The sequence below is a fragment of the Anguilla rostrata genome, chromosome 5, assembly GCF_018555375.3.
Source record: "Anguilla rostrata isolate EN2019 chromosome 5, ASM1855537v3, whole genome shotgun sequence".
Lineage (NCBI taxonomy): Eukaryota > Metazoa > Chordata > Actinopteri > Anguilliformes > Anguillidae > Anguilla > Anguilla rostrata.
Window position 1 is genome coordinate 39,061,956 of NC_057937.1, and position 26,309 is coordinate 39,088,264.

Below are 26,309 nucleotides of genomic sequence, written 5' to 3' on the forward strand. Positions count from 1 at the left end.
GCTTTCCAAGAAAACAACTTAACAAATAGGACAATGGAGTGTTTTATCTGGTCAATGTGGTTAGCTTCTGATGGCAGGTCTGTGGCTGTTGTAATGTTATTTTTGTATGCGTCGGCCGCCCTCGGTCGTTCTAGGCTGGTTTTATCTTACACAAGACACACATTAAAGTCAGATCCTACCAGAAGCGGGACCCTGGGCTTGGGGCCACACCAGGCCCTTCCCTCCAGACCTTAAAAGAACACAAGTTCCCTCTCTCCCTTTCTGGTGCCTGTTTACCCTATCCAGCAAATGGCGAGGTTCCGTTCCCGTGGAAGCGAAGCCTTCTGGGTGTTTACCCTTAGCGGCTGAATGACACTGCCCCCAGCCCAACCCCTGATCCGCACCTCAGCTTTGTGCTGCTTGCTGTCCCCTTCGCTGGGTTGATCCTCCATGCCTACAAGCTTCAACTTCAGATGGGAAACCTCATCCATAAGATCCAGCTTCTCGGTCTCCAGTGACGTCCGACTAAACAGCTCCTGGGGCACACACACACACACACAATCATATGTGCGCACACACACACACATGCACACACACAAAAACAAAGTGACCAAGTGATGTCACATACTGCTGGTTGCCACAAACCACCCCCCTCCCCCCTTCCCCTGACCCAGTGTTTTCAGCCGGATCTGCCACTGCTAAATATATACAGATACGTGCTCTATTTTTATGCTTTCGGTCACTGGTCGACACGGGAATGGGGGAGGCGGAGCCTGCAGGGCACGCCCCAGATTCCGAGGCCAGTGGCAAGATACTGCAACAGGGTGAGAAATCCCAGGAGAGGGAACGTGTGTCCAAGGTAGAACAGGTGGCTTTTGTTTTGCACAAGGCCTATACATCAGACACACTGAAGTCCTGTCAAGCCAAAAACTCTCACTGACTTGCCAGTAGCACAAGCTTCTTGCAGGCTTTCTTTATCTGAACTCAGGGTTAGAGGTATGTCACTTTACTAAAACAGCTATTAATGATTATCAGTTATGAATTTAGAATATTGCTCGCAGGGAAGGATTTCTTTGGCATAAATCCATATTTGGAAGAGCCACATCCAGCTTACCAGTTTTAAAACAAGACATTATCTGAGCATCGTAGAGATTGCAAGGGGAAAATATAAGCCATGTCATCAGAAAAAGAAAAACAGCTGAAAACATGATTACTTCAAGGGAACAGTAAACTGCGATTCTTCAGCATTGCCACGGATTGCCATTCAATTTGCTACGTGGCAGTAACATTATTTCCAGTTAAAGTAATACTGTAGAAGTGTTGAGTCAAGCATTTGATAGAATTCTTTCAATGAACATCAATCAGAAAAGAATCCTTCTTTGAATTTGAGTGAACAAATAGATATGGATGCTAAGAGGATATATCCTACCTTATTTTGCAGTCAGAGTAGTATAGCAGTAATCATTTCGCTTGCCTAGGCTATGCATCTGGCCGTATGCCACAGGATCCTATACTTGCAGCGCACATCAAACAGTGAGAGATGGCTCACAGCTTGCTCATAGTGTTGTGTGGTGAGGGGAGAATTCGGTCAGGCATCTCGTGCTTTTGAAATAGGAATCTTTCTGGAGCCAGAGGCGTGTCCGACCACGCTGAACAATTGCAGGTGGAATTCTGGGATTGATTCCACCTGTTCACGCGGGCAGAGAACCAGGAAGGGGCACTGTGCCCAAAGCCCAGCGTATCACAAACCACCCACATTCCAAAAATGATTTAAAAATTGCGTGGGTGTGTGCGTGTATACACATAGTGCCGTCCGTAAGTATTTTGACAGTAACACTATTTTTGTTGTTTTGGCTGTACTCATTGAATTTGAAACAAAACAATGAATATGAGGTTAAAGTGCAGGATGTCAGTTTTATTTTAAGGGTATTTACATCCATACTCAGCCATCCATGTAGGAATTACAGCCCTTTTTATACATAGCCACCCCCCCCCCCCCACCCACCAAAAGTAACTGGCCAATTGAAAATCATTTTAAACAAAGCCATTGTACTTAGTATTTGGTTGCAAATCATTTGCATTCAATGACTTCCTGAAGTCTGTGAAACATGATAACACCAGACGCTGGGTATCTTCCCTAGTGATTCTTTGTCAGGCCTGTACTACAGCCATTTCCTGTTCATTTCGTTTTTGCCTTCAGTCTTGTCTGCAGCAAGTAAAACACATGTTCAGTTGGATTCAGGTCCGGTGATTGACATAGCCAGTCAAGAACATGTTGGTACAGGTTAATACTCATCTCATCTGTCCATACGACTTTGTTGCAAAACTCTAAAGGTTTTTAATGTTTTTAGCAAACTCTAATCTGGTCTTTCAGTTCTTGATGCTTACCAGTGGTTTGTATCTTGTAGTGAACCAGAACGCTGGTTATGCTGGTGTAGTCTTCTCTTCATTTTAGTCTTTCACACATCTATGTGTACATCCTGGAGAGTGTTCTTGATCTGTTTAACAGTTAAAAATGGTTTTCCTTCCTTTTTTTGAAAGTATTCTTCGGTCATCCACTTATATGGTCTTCCGTTGTCTACCAGGTTGTTTGCTATTGCTGAGCTCATCAGTTTTTGCTTCTTAACAATGTACCAAACAGTGGGTTCTAACAATCCTGAGTTTTGGCTCTGTCTCTGATGGATTTATTCATATTTTTCCACTCCATGATGGCCTGCTTTACTGGCACTGGGACTTCTTTGGCCCTCATGCACAGATAACAGTAACAGACTCCAAATAATAATTCCACACCTAGAATAACTTTCTTGTGCATGAACTAATGATGCAAAAACACTCAACTGGCCAAGAAACAGCTGAGCAGCACTAATTGTCCAATTACTTGTGGCCTCCAAAATGGTGGACTATGTATAAAACACAGCTGAAATTCCCACAAGGTTCACCTAATGTGGGTGCAAATTAAATCCAAGTCTGCACTTTGATCTCATCATTGTTTCATTTCAAATCCAACATGCTGGAATACAGAAAAAAAGAACTACATTTGTGTCACTGTCAAAATACTTACAGACTGCACTATATATGTACATATATTACACTACTCTGAAATACTGACACATGACTATGCCACCAAGTATGTTGGCTGTCATGGAAACCTGGAACCCATTGCCCTGGACTTCCTCCTTGAATACTGAATCAAACAACCAGTTGTGTTCAGGATTTCTTTCAAACCTGGGTGTAAGAGGCTTTACTTTGTACAGTTATTAAAGCTAATATTATAATTTTTCCCCTGTTAACTCCTGCAGAAACCCATAGATAGGCCACTAAACTGTTCATGCTTGGTTTAGGCCAAAAAAAAACAAACAAAAAAAACCAGCTAAACAGATAATCATGGGGCAAACTTATGTAAGAAAACAACACAGTGATGTTGTGGTGCACAAATATAGTTCTCAGTGTGGACGTGGACAAAGGGCAAAGTCTGGCCACGAGCCTGCCAAAGAAATAAACCTACACTGGGAAAACAAATACAGTTATTTGTAGCCGTATAAGAAACCCTCTGCTGTACATATGCCGGAGGCCTGTAATGTGAAATCTAACAAGCAGCTTCCACAGGAAAACAGAACTGCCTTTGTTTCCCATTTAGAATATGTCCTTTTTATCATTTTCCTGTTGTGTCTACTGAAATATTTTACTGTAAAACAAGAATATGTTGAGGTTTGCAGTGCCCGTGTTATTCAAATCTTCTTAAACTGAGATTTATTGAGGTAGCAAGGGATTTTTTTTATTGCAGATTAATGCATCCTGTCTTCTAACTGAAGACATAAGAACTTAAGTTAATTTTAATTTATACTTAATATTCAAATATTCACTATATATTTATATTCAAAATGAAATCTTTATTTGTGAGCATTAGGCCTGTAGACCTTGCCTTCAGTTGGCATTCCAACTGATCCCAAAGATGCTGGATGCGGTTGAGGGCTCTGTGCAGGCCAGGCAAGGTGTTCCACACTGCTCTCTCCAAAACCATTTCTATATAGACCTCATTGTGTGCTCAGGGGCACTGTCATGCTGAAACAGGAAAGGACCTCCCCCAAGCTGTTGGGAAAGCACAGAATCGTCTAGATGGTGATTGTATGCTGTGGCATTAAGATATGCCTTCACTGAAACTACGGGGCCTAGCCCAAACCACAAAAAACAGCCCCAGACCAAGGGGTATCCAGATCATATAGTGTGTTTTATACACCCTTGCACCGTAAATTCTACCCCGCTGTTGTGGGACCAACCCGCATGGTACATTCCTCAGTGATGTGTCTGAAGCCAGTACAGATAACTTCATCAAACTGACTTAGCCCAGCATTAGGATCCTGAACAGATCTCTAAGCTGAAATTCAACAATCAGACAACAATTTGGCACCACAACTCTAGTGTTCCTCAGTGAAAAAGGCAGAGCCTTAAGCTCCTTTTGGTTGGGAAAAAGGAGCTGAACTTTCTCAAAATCAAGACACAGAATGTGTTTGATTCTAAATGTGGTGCAAATGTGTGATCCCTTATTTCACATCCAGGTCAAGACACGGTGACAGACAATGCTGTTGATGTCTCTGCACTGCTCTTCTGACAGTTCATCTATAGCATTGAAAAGATGTGACCAAGTACAAGTTTCTTATTTTTTTATTGAAGCATGAAAAAAAAATCACTTGTTTTCATTTACCTTTCCAAAGTTAAGGACAAATGTTACAAATCTAGGCATTCATTAACCTGAAGAAAACTTCTGAGGTTGTTTATGGGATGATTATCGGTTTCATTTATGAGGTCTGAATTCAGCCAGGGAAGAAAGGGAAAAGTCTTGCTTTTCTCTCTGCAAAAACCTCACAGACTTTAGGTTTAGAGTAACCTTGTGAGAAAGAAAAGTGAAACTACTCTGTGCACGTGTTTCATAATTGAACTTCCTCTTGTCTGCAGCACATGATCACGTACACCGCACACAGGCACTTGTCCACATGCAAGTTCTCTACGTTAAGGATATGTGAATACACAGCCAGTATGCTGTAAACACCAGCACAATGTCAATGTCAATATGGCACAGTAAAAACAGGACACAAAGTCAAGTCTAAGGGCATGGTGCTAAATTACAACAGCGCCATTATGAAGGAAACCACACCTTAGTTTATCAGTGACTCCGTGTATACTCTTATTTCATGCAAAATTCAGCTGATTTCATTTCATTCATGTTCTCACAGTGAGTGGGAATGTATGGTTCCACCTTATTTTTCCCCACGTCTCCCTATTCTACAACAGTAAGTACATACACATACAAAAATAACAATACTAACAAGGACAGAAATACAGGCCTGTTGTCATTTACAGATCAAGTTCATTTCATGTGACATAAAAGTGGAGTAAAGCCCTTACCTGCTGTAGCATTTCCTCAGTGGAGCTGAGCTTGTGTTGGTGCTCACCCAGAGAGCTCTCCAGGTCCCGAATCTTCTCCCCCTGAGCCTCCACCTGCTCTGTGAGCACGCTCACCTGCCGGGCAAGAAGGACAGGCTCAACGACCAGATAGCCACCCCCCCTCTCCTCCCCTCCCATCCTGTCCCACGGTCCTGTCTTGGGAAACGTGCCAATATGCCGCACCTTCATAGAGAAGCTCACCCAACTGCCCGAGCATAGTTTCACACTGGCTCTTTGTTGCACTAACTTTTCCACTGTACTTCTGATGAGGACACACTATTCACTGGAAAAAAATTAATTGAATTTGTGTCATGCTCTGAGATTCCAGTTGGTTCAGGTCAATGTGGTGTAAAGCAGGTCAAAAGGTAAACCAAACCACCTGCAGGGAAGCCATAACCAATCATCTTATGACTTACTCAGCACATAGCTGGCCCCACCAATCTGGAGAGGTTTTAAGAAAGGCTGGAGTAATGTGCTGCTGAGTGAATAAGGACAACAAGCTTTTGCCCAAAATCCAAAAATCTTGTACAACCTCTCAATAGAAGTCAAAACAGCATAAGCCAAATAGATACGTGTCATTCAGATTACAGTAACTGTAGAGCAGAGGTGGGCAATGAGGGCCATATCTGTTTCTAGTTTTCATGCCAACTTATGGCCTTAAAGGGCAAACACTAAATAATATTTTTTGTGTGTTCTAAAGCTGAGTATCCTGTCTCCATTTGATATATCACATTAGTCCTACAGTAAAGAAAAACAAATATCCAATTAAGCTGTGCCACCACAAAAAAAGCCATGCACTGCCACCCAAAGGTGAAAAGCTTATTTCATTTTACCTGGTGCCCAGCCACATCTGTCATGTAGAAGTAGGCTTTTACCTACCAGTGTCGGTGTGTAAAGTACTAGGTGCAACTAGGTGGAAACAAAAACTAGTATACACACCGGCCCACCAGAATCGGAATTTCCCACCTCTGCTGTAACATAATACTGCCCCAGCTATTACAAATATGCACAGATAAAACTGTGAGACACCTGCCAAATTGCATGGCTCAGATTCTTATGATAAATCGCAGGACTCATACTTGCCCAGATATGTTTGATTCACAATTACAATGTGCAAGAGTAAAATGGAGCCTTTCACTGTCACTGCACATACCACATAAAAGCAGCCTTTGTACCTGTCCCCAGTTTTGTATGTTTGTGCTGTTTGACGTTCTTTGTTTTGATATTAAGTACTCAGGAGGCTTTGACTGGTGCTGTATGTGTCTCGTCCTTGTTCTTCACAGTGTTTTATTTTGGGCAAATAATGTGTTAGCCGTGGTTACCATTAAAGAAACTGTCATACGTAAATGCTTTTTTGGGAGGTGTGTAATATTTTGTGGAGGTTTCAGAGTGTCCAGACTCTCCACACACACAATGAACAACATAGCAGAGGACAAACAGCCGGAAACACCTCACCTGAAGCACCAGCGACTCTTTGTCACCCTCTAAACGTGACAGGCGGTCTTGATATGTCTCATTGTTCACTGGCACCTGGAGGTTTACCTGCAGAGAAACAAAGGCAGAGTACAACCATCAAAAAAGAGAATCAACGAGCCCCATTCACTGTGTACACTGAGAGATTCTGCAAACGGCATTTATGCCAGGAGTACAATATATTTAAAAAAGAGAGCAGACACACAGAGGAAAAACAAGAATACTGATCTTTGCAATTCAACAAAGGTAGCAGTTAAGCCTGAATTACTTCAGTTCTGTATTTTATAATCTTTGGAGTCTTGAATGTCTTTTAGCTGAAAAACAGGGCTCTCCATATGCTTAGTGCTGTGTAGTGTGCTGCTGAGAAAAAAAAATAAGAAAAAAAATCTGGCTTTACTTAATGCTCTCATGTCCAGGGGCAATTCGAAACTGAGAATAACTTGCACAGCAACTTGTGGCGATACGATCTGTTGACACATTAATACATTTTGACACATCATTATTTTTTATTCGAGAAACTGCTCAGTTAAGGCTGAAGTAGCCTTGCTCTTTCTAGGTTTTTCTGTATCCTCACCAATATAAAATCTGACCAGAAAAGCACTGTTTTTGAGGATAAGCCTGCCCAAACTGCAGGCAGGAACTTAGCTGATCCAACAGGTCAACAATCTACTATGAAAAGCTGTGTGTAGTAAATTTAGAACTGATACCAAAGAAATTAGTGCTCAACAGGAGGGTTGAGCTGCACTAACACAGTTCCGCAGTTATGCCGTGCAACATTAATAGAACCAAAATATCATGCATATTACAGAAACAAAGATGGAACTACCACTCAATGCAAACTTTTGCACTGGAACATAACTACATAGTGTGTCCTGAGGAGCCTATAGGTACAATTTTGCGCACAAAAATAGCTGGAATGTTAACTAAATGCGACACGAGCTGCATTAAGTTCCAGTCTGATTGCTTTAACGGTGACCTGTGAAACATTTCCCTCATTTGCTTGTTGGCCACAAAGGTCTCCAGTGTTTCCCACAACAATTTTTTTGTCAACATCTGCTCACTGACTTGTCTGTGACAGACACTCATTTGCAATCAAATACTTCACTTTACCAACCATGACTAATCATAAATGACAGCAAACTCAACGCGTTTTCTCGGCAGTAGCTTTCAAAATTTTAACCAGAAAACTGCAAACCATGCGCTCCATTCCAGTTAATCAAACTTTATTTGCAACATTTGTGCTGTTTTTTTTTTTTTTGTGACAACGCAGCAACGTAACTACACTGACAGCAAACATGGATTAACCTCCAAAAAGTGATACATTTATGTGATGTCAATGAAAGTGATAAAAGTGAAAAAAGGCCGTTTATGTTATGGTTGACTTAAGTAGGGGTCATCATCACTGAAGCATAAAGCCATGCCCAGCTTACTGTCGTCAGTTCACACTAAAAAAATTCAAAGTGAAAACTTCCACAAAATGCAGATTTCTGCTACTTCAGAAGCAAAGGGACATGCAGTTGTAGAAATTACATGATATGGCAGAGCACTTAAAGCTCTTTAAAGGATGTTAATATCCAGATTTCTTAGCAGGGTCTTGGATTTGTCAATGCAAAATAACTGTTGAGTAAAATACAGAAGGGTCTTATCATGTAAATAAGCATAGCCTGTCAGGGGTTTTCTTCGTAGCATCAACAGAATGCTGCTTGTCATACATGATCATCCCTTTTAAGAGTGGGAACAGCTGGAAAGATTAAAAATGTCACTTGTCATGCCTGGGCTTTATCCTGCTGGTGGACCTCTCATGGGCTTTTTTTCTGTCTGTATTTCTGGGAAACTAGTTTAATGTGACAGCAGCGTGAAAGGCGTTTTTGAAATTGTCATAGAGCCAGGCTACTCACCAGAACCCGATGTCTTCCGTGCACGGCAAGACAGTTAACAGTTATGTATAGGCATTTAAGAAATCCATTGAACCTTTGCTGGTCACCACATAAGACATGTTGTATTTTGTTTGGAATGGCAATTAACTAAAAAGGCAGCAAAAGAAAATATAGACCCATCGGAGGTTACTATAAGTAGTCCTGACTCAAAGTTAGTTAGGAAATAGAGGGAAAAAGAAAATCCACAGTGGTCTTTACTGGGCACAGAGGTGACCACTACTGTGGGCTGTTATATTAAAAAAGGAACCAGACATGGTTCAGGCTTTCTCCTGCTATAGCATATGGGGAAAATATTTTCTTTCAAAATATTCAATCAATCAAAGCAGAAATGCAGTCAACACTTCAAAGTTAAGTTCCGCATTGACCAAAAGTTTTTTTTTCCTTAATTTTTTTATTATTTATTATTGGAAAATGAACTTGTTCCAAGTACTGGCATGAGTGCCCTTACCACAGCATTGGTACCATTCAGTAGAGCACTCACAAATGTGCAAAAGTTGACTAGAAGTTAAAATGAGATTGAAATTACAATATACGGTGCCACAATAAGCAAATGTATATACACTTCAATTCCATTTACTGTGCAGCGATCACACTATTAATGCCACTTGACCTTGGAATTTCCAATGTATGAAAATACAATTATAAAACCCTCAATATTGCATTAATACTGGTTATCATTCACAAAAGCAAAAATCACAGTTGGTCTGAGCCTATGTTGCAAAACCACATGAAGGAATTCTGATTTTCTCTCTCCCATTGCGATGTTCAAGAAACAATACACCGCTTTTAAAGCACACTGTGGACTGTGACACAGACCGTTAACCGAAACAATTAGCAGAAACCACAGAGGCCCCATTCTCTGATTCATGGAGACTCGGGAACGCTGGAATGCCCTTATTTTGGCCCTAACAAAATGCCCAGAAGACCCTTAGAGCTGTGCATTCGCACAGGGAATAACAATGATTCACATGGCAATTATTACAGGTGTCACAGCCAAGAATGTGAAGTAATAAATGGGTGAGGCAAGCACTATTTCACAATAATTGGGAGGCAACATCTGGTGGCCCTGTGACTGTGAGCTGTACCCCCTTTTCAACTGGAGAGCTTTACCTGTGCATTTCATTTCAGGTCAAGTAGCCCATTATTAAAGTTAATTTATTAAACTTAAACAGCATTCGTAGGCAAAAGGCAATTTTCCGTTTCAAGGGGTACAGGGTTATCTCCCCCACTTGGGTTCGCCAGCATTCTCCATGTCATAAAGTCAGCTGCGTAACCACAATAAAACAATTTCAAAAATATTTCCATCCTGTAATATTCCAGCAGTATGTCTACAGTTACAGCTTTCTCTGAACGTAGATCTCCCACCGTTTGGCTTGCTCTAACCTGTCACCCATGCTAGTTTGAACACAGCCTTCTCATTCCTATTCAGCGTGTTCCTTGTCAAAACATTAACCACAAAGAGCGATGAATCAATCACATTTCTGGAGAATTCTCAACAGGTACAGGTGTGACATTTATTCTGTTTTTCCTTTGGTTTTCCAATAATCATGGATACACCATACAGTGTTTTAGTGCCTCTCTCCTAATATATTTATGGACTGAAGTTCACGCGTTCTACAGCAGCTTTTCCCAGCACAGCACAATGAACCTTGTTGTTTTCATGTAGTATCAGTATCACAAGATAGTGAACACAGAGGCTACAGCACAAGAATTTCAGTTGAAAAGAGTCCGTTGAAGAAAAAAAAACATGTAACATTAGCAATTACTTTTTAAATTATAATTTGGTGTCAGGAGCAAAAACTAACTGGACTGGATGATGACTTACCCCATTGCAAATAAAGCTTCATAAATATCTGCCTGGAAGTGGAGCACAGTAAACACTGTGTGAGAACAAAGCTCTTTTTAAATCCAGATACCAGCAAATCTTTGAGGAAAACCAGCTGAACTTTGACCCCCTGTACTAACCACAAAATGATATTCTCATGAGAACTATAAAAAACCATGTGGGAAAGTGTCTAACATAATGTCTTGCAAAAACAAAAAGTAACCATCACTAAAAATATCTGGGGGACAACACTAATATATCTCAGAAAAACCATGCTTACCTTTTTAAGCCAAGTGAAATGCTTGTAAAAATCTATATCACTCTCCATGCTGTATTCCCATTGTTGCTTTAGCTTTTAGTCATTTTTTGAAGTAACTCTCACTGGCAGATGATCACACACTGCACAGCCAGGTCAGATACAGCGTAGGGATGTGAGGACAGAGGAGCTCCCCCATGCTCCAGCTCCCCCCCCCCCACTCTCTGTCCTGATGCACAGTAGCAGCGACTGTGAGAACCCAGCAACCAGCAATCACTTCTGATTCAGCTCCCAAAGCATCAGGTCGGGAGCAAAGAGCGCCAGGCAGAGCAACGTGCTCTAATATCAGGCTGCAATCTTTGGAATCGTTACAACTGGCCTAGCCCTCTCTCTCTCTCTCTCGCTCTCTTTTGCTCTTTCTCTCACTCTCTATCTCTATCTCACTCTCTCTCCTACCTTGTTTTCTCTCTGACTCTCTCTCCTGTCTTTCTACCCCCCCCCCTTTCCTCCTCTCTCTCTCTCGGCTGCTTTTATTAACTGAAGGTCTCCACAGTGCTTGGTGTAAATCCAAAATTAGAAGCCTTTTGGGTGCTCTTTGGTGGGGACGGAGGAGTACAAAAACATTCTCAGAAGAACAGTTCCTTCAGAAAGATGAAGCGATTGGGAGATTGTGGTGAGGGGGTGTGTCCCTGCTGTGTGCTTAAACACAGACTGGAGAGCATTCCCCCCAGGGTCCTCCTTCCTGTGGCTCACTGAGCATTCCTGAGCAAGAACGTATGACTCCCCTTGAAACGTAAAAATGGTACCAGAACCAAAAACAGCGCTACACCTGGTGTTCCTTATGCAGCAGAATACAGATACCCCCCTTCAGACTGTGCCTGCTGAAACACTGCCAAAGCTCCTGCCCAGCACTACTGCTGGTGATGCAAGAGTAGCGGAGCATGGTGGTGGTGGGGGGGTTTCAGCTGGCATCACAGTGCTTGCAGGCGAACAGCAGGGATTTCTGGGATCTCCCTGTCTGCTTCAATCTCTGTGACATTCTCACATCCCTGCTTGCGGGGGCATTTCCTGTTTACGTCACATGGGATTGTGGAAATGTTGCGCCTCGGACTGGAAACTGTGAGGAGGGACCACTAGAGTGAGCTGCCACTGGGACCGTTAGAGTGAACTGCCACATATGATTCTGTGCTCTGGTGTCAGATATATATGCACAACAAAATAGCCATTAGTATTAGGGTATTTATGTCTTGGCTTTAATCCAAAAATAATATTTTGCATATTCTCTTTGATGGGATCAGGCAAATTAATGTTGTAATGATTTGGAATTGGGAGACCTTGTAAGGATGCTACAAGGGATAAAATTGAGGTTTTTAATGTAATTATAATACGATTATTATAACAAAATAACTAGTATAAGGCTGGGTGATTTCACTTACATCACAAGAACTGAACTATTCAGGTGAGCCTAACTTAAATTTAACTATACTAATGAAGACAGCACAGTTAAGGTCTATATGTATAATCAAATGTGCGGCTAGAGACTGAATTCCCCTGTCGTTTACAGATCATCATCCTGCCCTGTTTGCCTATGGAAGTGGTTGTCAGTTCTGCTCCCTCATATTCCTACAGACCCAGCACCTGGTTATTACTCTGATCCACACAGCTATGGGACTGGATGCATGCTGAAAAACACACAAATACACACATGCATGCATATACTGTATGCACGCACACACGTGTGTACACATGAAATCATACATGCGCAGATACCTGCGTGCACATAAGCACACCCTCACATACGCATGCACGGTCACTCTTCTAACATGCACGGACATGACAACATACATACACGTGCATGCAAATTCACAAGCATGTAGGCATGAACACACAGAACAAGCACAAACACATCCATGCATGCACAAAGTCATACAAACACACATATATGCACAGACACACACACATATTTACTCACCACACTCCCAGCTGTACACGAACATTAAATCTGAATCCCTACTTTTTCAGAGAAGCTTGCAAAGCAACTTTAAATGGAAAGCATTACACTGAAGGGGCTATAGATATCTCAGTGTTCCTACAGGGGAAACTGGACAGCAGCATCACCCTCAGCAATGGACACATCCAGGATTTGAACTCACAAACAACAGGCTCAGAGTCTTCTCTCTGACAGACCAGGACTACCCAGCTTTTGCTCATCTACTCCTGGCAGACACTGTCACATAATCAATTCCTGCTTCAATCATGTGGCCTCACGTGAAAAAAGAGCAACACATGCTCTTCAGATGTCCTGTCCATAGTGTGCCCCCCCCCCCCCTTTGAAAGACAGAGCCCTGTCTTTAATTTGGGAGCATGTGTGCCTTATCCAGCATCGGGCCACAGGGCTCTGTGTTCCTGTGTGGTGTGGCACTAGAGACCCCTGGAGTACAGAATGCGGTAATCCTTGGTAGACGCACTCCAGCTGTGGATTCACCTCATTGGCTGCTCGGCGCTGTCAGAACACCGATTAAAATGAGCCTTGCTCGTTTTGGTAACCGGCTACATATTCAATCGTGGTCTTTCTTCACAAACAACATGCCAATTACAACCCACCGACAAGCTGACTTTGCGTTCTCAGTAGTGATTCCCAAATGCTCCCGACAGCAGCCCATGTCAACGCTTGCGCTGAGAGACACAGAACCGCAAACGACTAAATAAGCAAAAAACGCTTAAGCTAATTATAGCCTTCGTGAGAGTACTCATCTTTGACAAACAATACGAACAAGTGGTCTGAGCAACTTCAAACTGCCCCCCATCAGCCAAAGCGATAGTAAGCTCTCCTTACAATGCTGTTAATTAGCAACAGATTTTCCACTGCTGAGGACGGATCACAGAATAGAGAGAGAGTACTGGAGAGCTGGATGAAAAAGCCATATGTGTAATTATATACATCCTGCCTGGGTGTTTACCACATGTCTGATATCAAAGACCTGCAGTGATGAACTAGCGCGGTCTCAAACGTTGCTGAAGCGCAAGCAGCCGTGCACAGAGAGGTCCCTTTCCCCGCATTACGGACGCATGCAGTGGGGGCTGCCCCAAAATTAGCCACAACTCACTGGCACTCTGTAGTTCTCCGAACTAGACCTTCGAATCTGAGCTTCTCCAGGTTTCGGCTGGGTTCTGACTTACCTCCTCGCACCCAGGGATGTTTCAGCAGCTCTGAGCGTGGTTCGGGAAAGAGGCAGAGGGAAAAGGTGGAGTGACAGAGAACGGAGGCGGTGGAACAGGAAGTTGAGCTCAACCCCGTCGGAGCCTCAAAGGACTCAGACTCCGACTATTTACTACATCCAGCCTTCCCCAATTCATAGGAAGCCAAAATAAGCTCCAGTCTTAGGCAATCCAGGATCTGGGACCCAGAAATACCCAAATGCCTTTCTGGTACACAGAATACTCTTTGTGAGTTATACGATTAAAATGACACAGGGCTTATCAATGGCACCAGTTCTTTATGACTCTGTCCTGGGTACGCCCTGATTATTTCCATTCTAAGGGTAAGAGAAATTAAAAAGCCAAGGGTGACCTTGTTAGGTCCTAGAGCATCTGAGCCGGACAAAATATGCACAACCCAGTTCAATAATACAAACGGTTTTATTTTACGGGCACTCGGGAGGCAGTGTGTCACCCAACTGTCTCAGCAAACATTCAGTCAGACATCGTTTTACACACTTAATATAGTTCCTGTGACTTTTGATAAGGAGGGTATGTCACTTGTCACTGCACGCGGCCACAGAGAAAACTGTCTGAAATGATGACTCAGCATATTTTGCATGCTTTTCTCATTAATATGACTGTCATTCTCAACTTGTTTATAAGTTATGTGAGCTCTGACCTGCTTATCTATGTGTTACACACTTCAAAGGCATCAACGCTCTGCTGTAGCAAAGCACAAGCCAATCCACTAGCACACACGTATTGTAACCTATAATTGCTGATTTCTTTACCGGCATCCATCAAACTGAAAGCTAGCTGTTTCCACAACTGTTTTTCACTAGACATGTTCAATTTACATTACATTTAGGCTTCCTCTCCAAAGGGACTCGCATCCTGTAAATGATGATGAAACATCAGGAACACCTTAAAAATGACAAGCTATTGTATTTGTATAGTCCTATTTTCATAAAACTACTTTATAGGTCTACTTTAAAAACTAATAAAACACCATACTGAATATGACTCTTTAAAAATGTCTTTCATTTAATAGAGGTAAATAATTCTGTCATTCAGTGGTGTTTTGAATACTTGCCCTGGAGACAGCAGAAGAGAAAATGAGAACCTTCATTGCTTTATTGTCTCAGCATAAGTCCTTATTAAGATTAACTCACAAACACATTACACAGACCCATTTAAATACTGTAGCTAGATTTTTAAAGAAGGAATCCATTTTCATTACCTGGCAGAAGTGTACGTATAACTGCCAAATCCTACTCAGAATGTGAATTGGCAACACTGTTTGGCACATACAGTGTCAGTACCCTCACCAGAAGGACTATACTGTAAGTAACTCACCATGCCCCTCTCCAGCCACTGCATGAGGATCTCGGCGGTGTTGTTGGGGAGGTGTTTCCGCACCAGCACCCGGTCCCCATCAACGGCCTGCATCTCTATGGCAGCCCGTAGGTCCTCCGCGAGCTGCAGCACCTTCTGGGGTCCGGGGTACGCCGGGGAGCCCAAGTCGAACAGGCCGCCGCCGCCAAACTCCGCCGCAGCCTTGGACCCTGCGCCACAGAGGGACATCTTTAAGGAGAGAGGCAAATGTCTCCCTGTCCTGCTGCACTCCCACTGTTACCGGCGTCCTCTTGTCTCCGGTGTAAGCGAACTGAACAGTTGCGTCTCGGAGCTGTGGTGAGGGTTAATGGCTGTGCCACACACGCACGGACATCTGGAGAACATGGCACTGCCACAGTGCCGCCTGCCAGCCATTTCCACTGCAAATGTTTTTTTGTTTTTTTTTAATAGAACATATGTAATTTTTGGAAGAGACGAAAATAGTACAAACGAGTCAAAAACCTGTGATTAAACCACTGCTCTCATATGTTATCCAGTAATACTGGTCAGGACAAGCGATGTTATAAAAATTGTCTAGCCCTTGATGAGGTTACTGGGAGAAGTCTGTTCAGTAGTAAGGGAAAACACACCATGGGGACATTTTAAAATCAAGTGCAACTGAAACTTGACAAGGCACATCAGAACGGGGCATAGAAGTGATATTCCTTCTGACACATTAAAACAACTGAACTCATCCTTGGATTGCCTCATCCTCTTCCTCACTGACTCACTGTCCAGAAGTGGCTAGCACTGGGACAGTGTAAACACTATTTAAGGAACAGCCTCCTCAGTGCATAGTTACATGTGGACACTCTGGCGGGATACTGCGGATGTTAGTGGGTGGGTCATGTGACCTATCCGGCCAAGCAGAATTGTGGAATTGAATGAACGGCAAAGAACTTTGTACAGCTGAGTGAAGAGCAGCCTGTTTCTTTAAGTCCAGAGCCCTCAGGGCTTGTGAGCATCTTCAGCCAGCAAGATGTGCCTCAGGTTTGCTGTCAAATATGCATGCAGCTGGTCACTGGCAGAATAAACCAAGGAAATAGCTCTCCACCAGGTAGAAAATACCCTATAAATGAATTATTTTACAAAACCACGGCAAAATGTATCTCCTTCTACAGGCTTTTCAAACACATTTAATTCAAATGTGCTTTGAACCACATTTTAAAACACATTCTCCTTAGTAGATCTAAGACTAATGCATTCTAAAAGTGATACTGTGCTTACATCTCTATAAACGCAATGCAAAACCGAAAAAGAAAGCTGAACAGATTTGTAAAATACCACATATTCTTGAATGTGCCTGGGCTTTTCTGCTTAGAAACCCACCCCCCCCCCCCCCAAAAAAAAAAAAAAATATTATTCACATCTTGTAATTTATTTAATAAGCAGACTCCTGATCTGAACCACCATCATACAAATCCTGACTACAAAGAATTTCCAGAACCACTTTCAGGTTCCCGCACCATCATCACTCCTTTTGAACATGGGATTTGAGCATGAAATCTTGAGCACCAGAACTTTTGAGTTGCAGGAAATTCCAGTTCAATTGTCATTTGCTGACATGGTGAAGTCGATGGGAACATTCTTATTCATTTATAACTGACCACAACGCTAATAAGGAAGACTTTTCAATGATATTGGGTACACAGAAATTACAACAAAGCACAATTTCATTTGAGCAGCAGGTTCAAAAATAACCAGTAGATGGCGCTAAATCATTTTAGCTGATCTATTCTATAATTCACGTCAATGAAGGAATCAGCTTGTAAATGCAGCAAAGGCTTTTTAACAAAGGATTCTTCTAATAATACTATAATCATTGTTTAATGAGTGCGCACACTGCTCACAAAGAACTCACTTTTAATTTCATATTTTTGACATCCTTGTGTTTAATCATATCAACTAATGTTGTATTCAGTTATTTTTGAAAGGACATTTTTAAATTACTATAAATTATGTTCAATTGACAAAACAAAGTACACTGTAACCATTAATCATCCTCATAATGTATTCATGTATGAAGAAATGATAAGTAAATGCTAATTATATGACATGAAAATAATAAATTAGTCAAATGGCTCACTGAGAAATAGAGGTTCCTTGATAAATGTATTTTAAATGTTTACAGTCTAATTATATTCCTGTTTAATGGAGTGAGTTATTTTACAGCAATGAGAACAAAAAAAGAACCCCATTCTATTAATCAGACATGCTCACATTCATGTAAGAAATACAGAGCTTATGGACCTGTATGCACACTGCATATTACAGCACTGTGAAATGTCAACTAGATGAGCAACCTTTTGGTTATTATGGAGGTTATTATATACACAATATAAAAACACAACATGCCTTTATCTGCCATCTGTGACATTGCAAGAGCCCTGAAGAAACGACAATCATCACAGAGGAAACCATCCTAAACCGTGGACCAAGGCAGTAATGTGGCATGGTGACTAGGGAAATTCGTACCTACTGTACCATTCAGAAGGCTATACTGTAGGTTAAAATCTGCCACTGTTCCCTCAAGAAAGGCTAGTAACCATTGCTGTCAGCAAACATTGTATTTAATACTCTACATGACTTCCCATTGCTTTTCACTGGATGTTAAACCCTTTTACAGCTGCGGGACTTACAGGCGAGCCATGTTAGATATGTTCACATCCATTACCAAAATGGTTTATCTTGTTTAAAAAAATCAGAATGAATTTCCAGCACGTGTATGAATTTCCTTTCCCATGTGTAGACAGTGTCCTCTTTAACTCCAACTCTGATTATCAAACGGGATGCATTTTAATTAATAATTCTGTTAATTATGTTTGTCTTACTAAGCTGTGTGTGTGAGCTCATACAGAAACACTATTACTGTCAGCATGGTAGTCCGATCAGCAGTCATGTAAAATGCCCCTCAGTACCCAATCTCCCAGCTCTCAGTGGTGATGTCATTCCTGTCAAACCAGTGCTTTGAGCCTTCACAAATCCATAGCACACTTCCTTGTTTCTTCCTCAGGACAGCCCTACAGTGCTATTTGATATCCACATGTGGATTGATAAACAGTGCAGTCTGAAATGTATCACTCTCATAGAATATCAGAGGAGCAGTGACACAACTGCACAACCACAGAGACATTATATTATAGACACTGAAACAAAATCAGCTTAAGACTTAAGAGTCTCAAGACGAGAGACTGAATTGCTTTAATGAAAACCATGCAGGCTCCTCACACGTCTTAGTTTTAAACATGAAACAAAATGGCTGACAGAGTGATATGCATGTACAAGTGAAAAATATGACATTTTGCCCTCCTTTGTTCAAAATGGTGATCCCAATTATAACTTATCAATTATCAATAATTATTGTAACGATGTGTGCTGTGAACACAAGATAATAAGTGAGCTACACAACCAGAGAACAGACTGTGTAATTGTTTCACTGTTATTATATAAAATGCAGTCAAGGAGTACAAAAAGAAAAGCAGCAAGAATCAGGAGGTAGCTGCCACTGCTTTATTTATACATAAATCAGCTGCTATCACTGCACTTTCACGCATTTCACATTGTGTGCATTACTTGATGTGCATTCAGTGTGTTGAATTGTACAGGAGGATTGTGCAACACATAGTGTGTGAGACTTAATGAGATGACGCTGTTCCTGTAACATTAGCCCTACTGAGCATTTGGTTAGTCTGGTTTTACTTGAACTTCTGTAAACATGTCACAAGTGCACTTGTCAAGAGTCAGGTCTGGAACTACACAATTATCATGTAAGAAACCAAACCTGAATCTAGATGTTTAAAAAAATAAGAACAGAAACAAAACAACATATCTTGTCATATCACTGAAAAGTAAACAGTCCTTAGTGACAAGAATTGAACACACTGTATGATTCATATTTAAGTTATTTACTTCATCTTTGATGAACAGTAGTACTGTACCTGGTTTGTTTAGTGCTTCAGTTTATGTACTAAGAAACAACATTTTAAACTTGAGATAGCTTACAGGTATGTAGTTATTGCATTGTTAAATAAGGTATGAAAAAGCAGAAGTGGACTGAAAAAGCAATGTAAAGGATCAACATCAAAGGGTCAAAGGTCACCATTACCAGCAATGATGTCATCCATTTGCTCCAAGGCAGCCTCCAGCATGTGGCTTGCATCTGATGACATGGTGACCAGCTAGTGTATCTGCTGCTCTAGTTCGCTTAGTCCTGCCAACAGTAACAAAATACAAAAACACATTCAGTCACAATGTACAAAGCCAGATTATACAGTACACCAAGTGGTTGTGTTGTTTCAAATAAATGTTGAAGCACAGATCTAGTACAACAATTAGAACAGTTGAAATATTGCCACTACAAATTCAGCATAGATGTAATTTGGAGTCAGATATTATTGTATTAGAATTTACATTACAGTGAATTCATTTATTTTTTATAGACTTTTTATTATAGACATTATATTGATATTGATACTGATATTGATATTTCAGGATATCTGCATTTCCAAAACTTCTAGGGGACATTTGTGTTGCACGCTGTTCTCTTAGCTTCTGCTCACTAAATATACTGCCCTTGAAATAGCAAGATAAATAAACATGATGTTAGGTTGCCCAAGAGATATCTGTATGGAAGGGAGGCACCACAATGTCCTTGATGTTCCCAAGCACATCACAGCACATGCTGCATCATGTTATTGATAGTGATAGCACACTTCCTACCCAGTGGTTACTTAATCACAGCTTTTTCTCTTGGTATTTTCCGCCAGAGGGGAATACAATCGTTTGTAGAAAGAGGTCATTCTTGTACCTAGATGTTAAAAGCATAATTACAATTCTGAAGTTCTCTCTGATTTTTTTTAATTTTTATGTTTTATTTTATGTTCTCAATTAGTTTTAAGATACAATGTTAAAAATCAAGTCATGTCAGTTGCCCTGAATAACAATGGCTGCCAAATTTCAGTAATATAATGTAATGCAACAGTATCCACAACAGTTATAGATTGTTTCAAGTGAGCAAATATCTGCAAAATGCAATTATTATGTGGCTTTCTGTAGTAGTATATCAATCCATAAAATTTCTAAAATCCCTTTTGACAGTAACTTGCTTTCCAAGTGAAAGTGGGTGCATATTGCTTTTGTGAAACAAGCCCTAGTTTGAGAGACAATCCTAGTTAGCAAGCTAGCCAGTCAGTTTGAGTTAAAATGTCATACCACCTAAGAAATTAATTAATGATTGGATTTGATTTAACCTAACCCTAATCTCCAAATTAAGAAATAAATAAATAAAAAGAACGATTTAATTGCAGTCTAGCCGGTTCTTACTTACTGTAGCTGCCAACGTCAATTCGGCATATTGCATATGCTAACAAAGGCGAAACTATGAAGAGCCCTTTTAGAGCCGAAGGGAATTATGGAAAGATAAACATGAATGATGACTAAAAATATAAATGTAAAAAAATAATAATTATTAAAGCAATTATTCAGTAATTGCAACTCATAATTAGCAAAAGACACCACAGGCACATTGAAATCACCCACAGGACCAGTGTAAGTCATTCCATCTGCCAAGATGCGCTACGGTTTTAGATTGCCCAAAGACTGTTCAGGGCTTCCCTTGCCATCTACTATTTACCAACTGAGATGTTACTGGCTGCCTCTGACAGCTGCCTCAGAGCTAATCTGTTCAGTACGGAAACAGTAGGCCATAAAGAGCAACTGCACAAAATCACTGCACACATTATCATCAATGGGATAGAAAGCCCAGGACTTGCTGTAGAGATAATGTACTTGGTGCTAACTTTAATCAGTAGTTATTCATGTTAATGCATATTTTGAAAATATGTTGGCCAGGGGAGGGAGCGGTTAATCCAGCCAGGTGAACCCCACCCCCGCCCCTTAGCCACCGTGCCACTGAATATTATCCCTTCTGATAGAACAGTGGCTGATATCTGTGTGTCAGTAGCACAATCTGCAGCCTCCCCTTGCAGTAGCTATAACTGTTGAATTGCAGAGTGGAAAACAAGCTAACTTCACACATTTCAGACATGTGCGCACTAATCCTTCCACTTAAATGCGGAGTAAAATTCCAGTCTCAATTCAGTCAATTCAGTAAATTAAACAATTCATTTTATGAACTGAAAAATTATACACTTTTCTAAGAGTATTTTTCATGGTGTGAATTGGCTAAAATGACAATGGAATTGACATTGATCCTGTTGCCCACCCAAAATGATGGATTATTTTGCTGATATGGGATGGGACTCGGGTTGTTTTTACACCATCCCAAATTTGGAATAAATTAGAAGGAAATAAGAACAACTAGAAAACCTGACCTCCCCTTGTTCTGTCACAAGTACTGCTACAATTTATATTGTTTGCAATGTGCCATCTTCTCAATACTTGAAGTTAAATTCCTTCACACATGTTTTGAGTGGAATATTTCCATGGGGCTTGGGAGGTTGCCTGTAGCATTTAACCTATAATTTCGCCTTCATTCTCCTGAATCATGGTTTCTATTTCCAGTGGGATTGGAATGGGACGTTTTGTGACTGAAAGTTCAGTAGGTGCTTATGCTTTGCCTCGGAAAAGTTCATAAGTCTCCATAAACCCCAAGGTGCTGAATCAGCCATGTGTGATGTGCCAAAACATTGGTTGCAGACTGTGAAATTTTATATTGATAATATATTTTTTACTGATACCACTGTTTTTCTTCACATTTGAATCTGTGTTTGACAGCATAATATGACAGGCTGATATTTTCAAGTTATTAATACTAGTTATTAATATTAATGTTTTTTTCTTGTGACCTCTTTCAATATGATATGGTTAAACAGCTGCAATTATCCATAAATCTTACATAAGAGCTGAAGGAGGTTTGACATTTTCTTCCAGCTTTGTGCCAAGGCCAGTCTTGAAAATGACTACCTACAGTACAGCCTACTACAAACTGCATTATAAGACATTCGAAAACATATCCAAAATCTGCCATGCTTGTAGCAATACAGGTCTCACCAATTTCATGTAATGTTGAAGACCAGTAGCTGTAGTAAAGATTCATATTTTACATCCCTTTCCATGGTTGTTAGAGCAATGCCAAGAAACAAAACACAGAAGGATTCCACACTATCATTTTGATAGTGTGAATTCCTGTTTGTGTCACAGCACTACCTTGTAGCCCCGAGGCAGTGAAATCCTGCCATACAAATGCACTAGGCTATTTGTTAGATATGTTGACTGCCTCGAATAAGCGCACAGTTGAACCATTCTGAGAAATAAGAGATGTCACTGATTATTTTATCCTCTGCCTTGTAGAATTTAATCAACTTTCCAGCTGATCTCTGACTGGTTGAAAGTGACTAATAAAATTAGAAAATGTGGGTGTCATTTGTGCCTACGGTTGTGACAAGTTGTGCATAACCATTCTCTAAGAATCACAAGTCTTCAACTAGTGAGAACCGAGATGGGCATCTGCTGCTTATCATCAAATTACACAGCGGACCAAAGGCTGCCATCTTTCCTGGTGGAAACAGACAGGACAATCCAGGGTGTCTAATGACATAGCTGTGTACAACCCTGGTATAAAAGGAAACATTAGTAGTCCTAATTATATAGCTAAAGTTTGATACCAGTGAGTGTAATGGCTTCATTTATGGCTATAAATAGCTCTTCTTTAAACAGTTAACAAAGGACACCACGAGAATGTAATCAAAGCTCTAATAATAGATTGCAAATTAAACCTCAGTTAAATATCACAATCAGCACACTCTGGTACAGGGTAGCAATGGGGTGCAGGAAAAATCTATCATTCTCCAATGTCCAGTACCCTCTGTACCCTGTCTGTCATACATTTGTCAAATAAGTAAGGCAGACAAATATATACAAAGCATATATTGAATTTGAAATACAATAAATCTATTGAATACGATGAATTTTGGTATGCTGAGCAGGTGACATATAGTGATGTTGCATGGACAAGCAGTTTACTGCAAGTCTAAACGAGTCACTAGTTTTTGGCTCTCCTGTCAACGCCCATTGGACATCCCCATTAAAAAATGTATCTGTCGATCTTGACTAAGACAATAGCTGAACTTTAAAATGTTGTTAAATGCCACACGATACCTTCTGACTTACCCTGAATCACAATTAAGAATGAGGTGTACAAATGTGCAGTGAGGCGACACCCGGATGCAACATCTTAAAAACTTTAATTCTGGCTACTCGGTGGACACAGACAACACAGCAACATCCCATCAACCTCAAATGGACATGATTTTGCTCTCTGGGATGGATCACTGGATATGTATGCAAATACCCTTAAATAAAAGCTGTCTGCACTTTAACCCCAAATTCAATGTTTCATTTCAAAGCCAATGTGCTGTAGTACAGAGACAAAACAACAAAAATTGTGTCACTATCCAGATTACAGTATATACTGCACAGTATATACAGAAGAATATAGGCTATACATGCACACAAAGATATTGTGATTTTCCAGTACAGCCTTTTCTGTTCTAAGTAATTTTCTAGTCATCACCTGAAAAGACACCACACCTACTTTCTGTGATTAATTTATCATTACACAGGGACATAAGTGTCTTGTCAAACCTGTTCGGCAAAAACATGTCCTTTCCCATGTAGCTATATTCCCTTCAACATCGTGCTTCAGAAGAACAACTTTAGTGCTCAAGTCATTCCATTCCCACCATATTCAGCAAAAAGCTCAAACTCAGCCAGAACAAAATGCAACACAATCAACGATGAAGCATATCAATGCCCCCCAGCACACCAATCAGCATGCAGACGAAAGTGCTTCCTGCAGCACACATTATTGACAAAAAGTCTATCTTTCAGAATTGATTTTGGTGGTACAGCACCAAGGTAATAAAAGTGGATTAATGTCACACTTGAATCATACCGCATTTTTCTGAATTCTAGCACCTGATTTCTGTCAAACTGGTCATATGGTCTCAAAAGAAATGTCACTGGTCAGCTCCTCACAGATTTTCTTTCCATTCAAATAAATTCCTGTGCTCACCACTGGATTACGAGTTGTCCTCAGCTAAGTGCAGTAGAAACATGCGAGGGGACCTTCAGAAAGTCCATGCTCCAACAGTGGAGCTTTCCTGATGCACACAAGGTAGGTCTCCAACTCCTAGGGCCGTATCAAAGTTGAATGTGCTGAATTGTTTTCAAAGAACCACAAGAGGATCTAAATAGAGTTCCCAGCACATATTTTGCAGCGTGGTGCAAGCTCTGCGGTTTTAAGCCCCAACACTCCATAATCCTGCAATACCCTCTCAAGCAACTTATTTTCACAATAAGTGTTTCATGTTGCAAACTCATTTTAACTGGAAATTCACAAAGTATACAAACATGAATTTTATTTTTGTTTCTTGAGGTCATTCAAGGTATTGTTTTGTCTATCTAAGAACCCAGCCTTTATGGCTTGTGAATTATATGTTGCAGTATTTATATATATACCACCCCCCCTTCCCCTGACACACATGCACACACGTGCACACACACACACACACACACACACACACACCATGGCCTTAATTCTTAATCTCAAAAAAAAAAAAAAAACATTACTTTGCTTTTTGGACACATGACAAAATGAACTCCAGATTATTTCCGTGTAGTGTTCCAGTCTGAACTGCATTAATATGTGCTATACATGGAACTTCTAAGCGAATATTTCTATGACCTGCGCATTCAGGAAGTTCAGATTAATAAGCAGCTTCCCTCCAGCTCATTGTAACAATGCCTGTGAGCACTTGCTTATTTAATTAAAATGCATTCTTCAAGTAACCGACATGGCATGTTTACACGTGGCATGTTTACAAATTTCACTCGCCGGATTAAAAAAAACCTGAGGGCAGGATGCCGCTATGCAATGGCTGCTTACAGTACTTCCCCTCCTGGTGGTGTACAGACAAAGGTCTATGGGGAAGGATAGTAACTGTTTTATTTTTTCTAAAACCATTCACTTTTTTTATGTCGGGAACTAACAAACAGGACTGCACCACAGGCCACACCAGCCTATTTTTTTCCTGTCTAGTATGCACTGTCATTCACTATGGGTAGGACCACTATTTATCTCCCCTTGTTTCTCGCATGGTACTTCAGTCCTAGACATCGCAAAAGCCTCTTTGTCAAGCCCCTTCTCAAATAATTATCCCAGTTGTATCACCTCAGTAACCTAAGATGATAAAGTTATTGCCACTAATTAAGCACAGATGATGATTGACAGCAATATTTAAAAGTAACACTCGCATTTTAAATTCAAGTAGAGAAAACATGTAGAATCAGGTGTCTTAGAGCTGGGCTAAAACAAAAACCTGCACCCACACCAGTCCTTTTCAGATAAAACAGCAGCACCTTCTCCTGCTCAATAAAACACACTTTAGTGTGTTTCTCAGCACAGTGACAGATGCTTTTAATGAAACATGGTAGATGCAGTTATGATTTGAGCTGGGCATCCGCAGACTGCTACTGCCCTTAAAAACCTCACTGATACCATGTCTTTCTGACACAGAAAGAACCTTCCCTAGATTGCTTTGAACTCACAGATCACCCCAGTGTACATGCTTTCTCAAGCACTTTCCTTATTCAGTTGCTTGTATGGTCACAGTGTATAAGAGCTCTGAGATGGTTTATGGTTTTTGCAGTCGTGTAATATCTTAACACCCCCTGAATGATAAATTGTTTTGAACAATTTTGCGTTATGGTATCTAGCTAAAAGTAACGTCACTTAGAGGTCCAACAGAAAACAGGCCAACTCAGGGTGGCTTTTCATCCC

The 26,309-nt window shown here is 40.8% G+C and overlaps 1 protein-coding gene across 8 annotated transcripts in view; it reads right to left on the reverse strand.

Moving 5' to 3' along the window:
• Positions 1-26,309, reverse strand: part of ppfibp2a (PPFIA binding protein 2a) — a 51,921-nt gene that overhangs the window by 20,210 nt on the left and 5,402 nt on the right. For 5 of the 8 annotated variants that reach the window (XM_064336146.1, XM_064336142.1, XM_064336143.1 and 2 more), the window contains exons 2-6: positions 19,614-19,718; positions 15,470-15,678; positions 6,872-6,963; positions 5,383-5,491; positions 384-515 (exon numbers count right to left, since the gene is read on the reverse strand). In XM_064336146.1, the coding sequence (XP_064192216.1) occupies positions 384-515; positions 5,383-5,491; positions 6,872-6,963; positions 15,470-15,678; positions 19,614-19,677 (606 nt within the window). In that variant the 5' untranslated portion in view covers positions 19,678-19,718. Of the gene's footprint in view, positions 1-383; positions 516-5,382; positions 5,492-6,871; positions 6,964-10,656; positions 10,689-10,936; positions 11,405-14,092; positions 14,352-15,469; positions 15,679-19,613; positions 19,719-26,309 lie in introns of those variants that run through there. The other 3 variants (XM_064336148.1, XM_064336147.1, XM_064336149.1) reach the window with 3 other exon arrangements.